Source organism: Cervus elaphus, chromosome 24 (assembly GCF_910594005.1).
Source record: "Cervus elaphus chromosome 24, mCerEla1.1, whole genome shotgun sequence".
Lineage (NCBI taxonomy): Eukaryota > Metazoa > Chordata > Mammalia > Artiodactyla > Cervidae > Cervus > Cervus elaphus.
The window spans coordinates 70259744-70265743 of NC_057838.1; the positions used below are offsets into that span (position 1 = coordinate 70259744).

Consider the following 6000-nt stretch of genomic DNA (forward strand, 5'->3'; position numbering starts at 1 on the left):
ACCCACCAGGATGACTATGGTCCAAAAGCCAGGCAATCCCAGTGCTGGCGAGGCCACGGAGAAACCCGACGCATGGACGCTGCCGCTGCTGAAGACCGGCGGCAGCTCCTCGAGAAGCAGAGTTACCCTCTGACACAGCAACTCCACTCCTACGTACAAACCCAGGAGAGTGAAAACATACGTCCACACAAACTTCTGAATACAAATGTCCACAGTGGAGTTTCTCATCATCGTCAAAAAGTGAAAACAGCCCAGACGTCCTTCAACTGATGACTGGATTTTTAGGGTTAGGGTTATAAAGGGTACTATTCAGCCATAAAAAGGAGGAAGGTGGAAGGGGAATTTAACAGGCATGGTTTTGCTTTTGTAAGAAGAAAAGAGCTCTGGAGACGGAGGTTACTGAACTGCAGACTTAAAAATGGTTACGATGGTACATTTTATGTAAAATGTATCTTACCACAATTAAAAACAAAAATGGATTTTTAAAAAAGGAATGAAGCATTGTGCACACTATACCATGGATGAACCCTGGAAGCAACACGTTTGGTGGAAGAAGCCAGACACAAAAGGCCACATCACGTGTCAGTCTGTTTGTACGAAACTCCAGGTCGGGCACACGGACAGACGGGAGCAGACGGGAGCAGGCGAGAGGCTTCCAGGCCTGGGTCAGGGAAGGAGTGGGGACCGCGGAGGCTCGGCCTGGGTCAGGGACGGGGTGGGGACCGGGGAGGCTCGGCCTGGGGCAGGGAGGGCGTGGGGACCGCCGGGGCTCGGCCTGGGGCAGGGACGGGGTAGGGACTCCTGTGGCCGTGCGGACCTCCTCACACTGACGCAGCTCAGGCTGCAGCACTGACGACACAGCTCTGGGAACAGGCTGAAGACGCTTAAATGTGCACCAGAAATAGGCAGATTTTATGCTATGTGAATTACATCTCAGAACAAATGTTTAACAAAACAGCCTTGACAGTCCACTCCGCCTGGCCCAAGAGCCACCCAGAGGCCTCCAGGCTTGCGGGAACAGCAGGTGGAAGACCTCCAGGTCCCCTTGGGTCCCCAGAGCTCCAGAGACTGTTCTCCACATCACCTCCCACAGCATGGCCTCAAAGGCCTGCTGGTCAGAGGGAGCCTCAGGCCCAGCCTGGGCCAGGACCAGCCAATGCAAGGACAAGCATGCAGGGAATAGGTCTCAGGGTTTAATTGACTGGTTGGTTCCTGGGATGCCTGCCCAAATCTTATTCCAACCTGGATGGAGTGAATCTGAGGCTAAGGGAGAAATTTAAAGCAATTAATTTTAAGTGGTCACAGCTTTACCAAAAGCTGTGGCTATGGTTTCCTCTTGACTTTGATTATAACCTTCCAGCAAAACATTCGCCTCGCCAAAGCAAGTCTGCATTATTTTCTATTCCTAGCATGACTAGAAAATATTCTTTGATTTAACATTTGATATGTTTTGTTCTCAAGGGCAAGCCCCATGAGAAGAAAAATGTACCCCAGCAGAATGAGATATGACTACCTGCTTCCATTTTTCTTCCTGGTTGGTTCCTGCTCAAATATTCTGCATTCATTTAAACTCGAGGCCACGTCTCTGACGTTACACAGCTCCCACACTGTCACCCAACCCCCAGCAAAGTCACCTGCTGGCCAGCGGCCGCTGCTGCAGGCAGAGATTGACTTGGGTCTCCTAGAGACACCGAGGGATCCAGGCTTGGAAGAAGGGGTCCTACCCGGCGCACACCGAGGAGCAGGGGACGAAAGCCAACGGATTCTAGGAGGCAAAGGAGTTAGAGCTGAGGAAGCGCCTCCACTTGTATCATCGCCCTTAAACATGCCTCAGCATTTGAGGACAAGAGTAACATGCCATAACTCAACACAACGAATTTCTAGACAGATCCATGAAAGACTAGGGGTGGAGAAAACAAGATGTGTCTTTTTGCTTGGTTGGTTTTGCATGAGAACAACACTTGAATTCCTGGGGTGGCCGGTCCCCCTTGTGGCCCCTCTGCTTGGGCCACACGGCCTGCTCGGTGCTAAATGCAGACGGCCAACGAGCAGAGTCAAAACCTGGGGGAAACGCATGGTCATTAGCACACGGGCCTTCTCGGGGCTCCAAAGAGAGCATCGCACACAGGCTGCAGGCATACTCCCGGAGAGAGCGGCTGAAAGCACGGTGCTGCTCCATGCTGTCCCGTGAGCTCGAAGACATGGAAGAACAGAGAATGGAAGAAGCTTAAGCGTCATAAAGAATGCTCCCCGCCGGCCGGCAGAGACAGGCTCCCAGGGGCTGCCCACTGCCCTCCAAGGCTAGGAACCCCAGCCACATGCGTAAGGCTGTGACAGCTCAGTAGCTCTGGCCATGCAGGCCCAGAGCGGGGCAAGCCCGGCGGAAGCACCGCTGAAGCGGGGCACAGGGGGCCGGTGATCAGGGCGACGGTCTGGCACAGAGCGGCCGTTCATTACCCACAGGCAGAAGAGACCGGCGACACTGCGCTGTTAATCCTAGCAGCCACAGACGACTACAAATGGCCAAGCCCAGCCGCCAGCATTTGTCAGACCTCCTCCTTCCTACCAGGGCAAGAGCGAGGATGGGTCCAAGTCCCTCACCCCCACTCAAGCCCCATCACTGAATCTTGCCGAAGTTCTCACTCTGAAAGATTTATACTCTAAAACGGATCAGAGGAAAATACTGCCCAGAAACACCATCATAGGGCTAGGACGGACGGGCACCATGTCCGCTCACACTGGGAGAGCCATCGCTCCGTGGGCTGGTCAGCATGGCTCGGAACGAGCTCTGACCCTCTGCTCTCTGCCCTGCTGTCAGCCGGCAGGGGGCAGGCACCCTGCTGGTGACCTGTCACTGCCCCCGACAGCCTCGGGCTGGCACACGGCTTCATTCATTCGGAACTCACCGAGTGCCTCCCACAGGCCTGGCTCTGGTCACAGCACTGCGGACACCCTGGTGAGACCCGCACTGTTCCCGCTGGCTCCCACGGAAGACGGAGAACCTCAACAAGCGAGACCACCAAGCACATCAGACAGCACAGAGGGCTCGCGGGAAACAACGGGACGAGAACGCAGGAGGGCGGAGAGCCAGGGACACTGGGTCAGTAGGTCCGAAGGGGCCTATCTGAGGAGGTGACGCTCAAGCTGAGACTTAGGTGAGGACGAGTCAGATGGTCCAAGAAAGGGGAGCAGCAGACGCAAGACTGGCCCGTCCAACAAGGAGAAGGCCAGCGCGGCTGGAGGGCAGGAGACAGAGACGGGCAGAGGCCAGACCGTGCTCCCACGGGGGCGACGAGCAGCCCCAGGACACTCTTGAGGCTGAGAGCCGACCTGATCTGACCATCACCCATCCACTGCGTGACGGACGAGCCGAGGGAGGAGAGGGCCCGTGGTCCAGGGAGGAAGGACAAGGTCCAGGACGCAGGAGTCCAGGCACAGAAGCCAGGACTCAGCCTCTGGAGCCGTCTCAAGAAGACCAGGACGTGTGAAGCCTCTGCGTCATGAGGATAACGCGGGGATTCACAGACCCAGGTCACGGGCAGCAGAGCGGCTTCCAGCCCCTGTCCAGGGAACTCCAGTTTCCTCAGCGGAAAGATGGGCCGCACTCCCCCCACACGCCCCTCCACTCAGCATTGCTGCACAGACACAGGTTTGTAGCCACAGGCTGGCAGACACTCGAACGCATTCCCTTCTACTCAGAAGGAAAAGCCACTTTTTTCTCACTTCCCCAAGGGGAAGGCGGGCATCTGATCTACTGAAGGAAGAAGAGCAGCAGCCTGGGGCCCATCGCCTCCATGTGCTCAGGTCTTGCGTTAACACCCGTTAAGAAGTGCCTCCATTTCCTCTCCTGAAAACAGGAAACGGTCTCAGACTGCCCGCAGCATGGACCAGTCGGGAGGCGACAAGGTGGAAGTGTTTGACACTCATCGTACAGTCGGGGACCCCTGTGCTCAATGATGCTGCCCACCAGCCAGCCAATGAGACCATTTGAACAATCTGTGCTCCTACATGTGCCCGTGGGCCCAGGGAGTGCCGTCAGAAGGAATAGGAGGAGAAGACAGGTGGGAGATACCAGGGTCCTGGGTCCACAGTGAGAAGGAAGAGTCTCTGAGCTACACACCCTCTGTGCCACGTGCTTGCGTCAAAGCACCATTCTTCTATATGAAAGGAACATGTTTTAAAGCCCTGTCCGTGGAGTCCAGTGTACTGCAATGGGTGTGAAAAGGTAATTCCCCAGAGGTACACTAGCGCCTTCCTTTGGAGGGACGGAAGGGGTAAGCAGCGGCCTTCTACCTGGGCTGTGATGTTCTATTTCTAAAGGAGTAGAATGTACTCACGTACTACGTGTACTGTTAAAATTAATGAAACGGCACATCACAGGAGGGCATCTGAGAAGTACCACCAAGACCCTCTGCCCAGGCATGTCCGTTCTAGGGGCTCTCCTTACAGACACACAAGCCCACCCACCAAAGATGTCTGTTCTAGAAAACTCACTGAAGAAGCATCGTGAGCAAAAATGGCAAAGGACATAAATGTCCATCATTAAGACATTAAGAAAATGGTGGTGCCAATGCACAACGGATTTTCACGTGACGCTGAAAAACAATGATGTATTGTGGTGTCTGTGTGCACTCGGCTGCTCAGTCGTGTCCGACCCTTTGAGACCCCACAGACTGTAGCCCACCAGGCTCCTCTGTCTGCGGGCTTCTCCAGGCAAGAACACTGGGGTGAGTGCTGCTTTACATATAGAGGCCGCAGCTTGGAGTATCCAGTGAAATAGTGCATGCAGTGTTACCACTTTGTTTACAAAAAAAAAAAAAAGAAAAGGAAGAACAAGAAGAGGAGGGGGTCGACGTATACACAGGCGCCCTGTCTGCAAGTGGAGCTCCCGGAAACGGAAACGGCGCGGGAGGGGGCGGCGGCCGACTCCGGGGACGGGCAACGGGGCACCAGCGGACAGCGAGTGGACGCCTTCCGGGCACCGTGCGGGTCTCTGAGCTTCCCCGACTTGGGCTGCGAACGAGTGGGCAAGTGTGTCACGCACACACGTGGTAAAAAGACCTAAAACGCTCGGCGTCGCCGGGGCGCCGCCCCCCCCCCCCCCGCCCCCCGGGCCCCGGCGCGCTCACCGCCGATGATGGTCCGGATGAGGGACGCGTGCCCCGGGCAGTCGACCAGCGTGACCTGCAGCTGCGGCTCGGGCTCGGGCTCGGGCCCCGCCCCCGGCGCCGGCCGCAGGTGCGCGGGCAGCGGCACCGAGAAACACGAGAAGCCCAGGTCGAGCGTGATGCCGCGCTCGCGGCTCTGCGGCTGCTTGTCGAAGGCGGCGGTGGAGGCCGTGGTGCTGAGCGCGCGCGCCAGCGCCGTCTTGCCGCTGTCGATGTGGCCCAGGACGCCCACGTTCACGTTCACCCGCCGGCCCGCCATGCCGCCGCCGGTCCGCCCGCGAAGCCGGCCCCGCCGCCGCCCGCGCCCGGCTCGCGCGTTCCGCCGCCGAAGCTTCCGGTCCCCGTCCGCTCGCCGGGGCGCCGGGGCCGCCGAAGCGCCAGACTGGAAGCAAAAGCTGTGTGTCCGCGGACATCCCGGGCTGGGCCCTCACGCTCTGGAAGTGCCGCCCACAGGAAAGGGGTGGCCCACGGCCAGCGGCACGGACCACACTCCCAAATGCCTGCCTGGGCCCGGCAGGTGGCTCTCAGGAGAGAGATCGGCAGAGTTTAAAGTGCCCAGAGGGGTCTTGCATGGACGGGGTGCCACCGCTCATCTTCAGCCAAGCGACACCGGTTGGGACTACCAGCCCCGCCTGTCAAGAGTGTTTCTGTATGAAATCCCAGGAACATTTGCCTGGTGAACCCCTGAGTCTTGGGGCTGTGGGCTGCAGCCATGACCTGGCCGGACTTACACCCAAACGCTCACTGGCGGCCGGGCTGCGGCTTTAGGCCAGGTCTTCTTATCTCCAGCCCCATCAGCAGCCGACTCACATGCAGCTCCTTCCCCAGCAGT

At 57.8% G+C, this 6000-nt stretch overlaps 1 protein-coding gene across 2 annotated transcripts in view; it reads right to left on the reverse strand.

Annotated features, from left to right (window-relative positions):
• Nucleotides 1–5578, reverse strand: part of EEFSEC (eukaryotic elongation factor, selenocysteine-tRNA specific) — a 113982-nt gene extending 108404 nt beyond the window's left edge. The window contains exon 1 of one of the 2 annotated variants that reach the window (XM_043885511.1): nucleotides 5130–5573. In XM_043885511.1, coding sequence (XP_043741446.1) covers nucleotides 5130–5427 — 298 coding nt within the window. In that variant the 5' untranslated portion in view covers nucleotides 5428–5573. Of the gene's footprint in view, nucleotides 1–5129 lie in introns of both variants that reach the window. The other variant, XM_043885512.1, reaches the window with a different exon arrangement.
• Nucleotides 5579–6000: the final 422 nt, after the last annotated feature.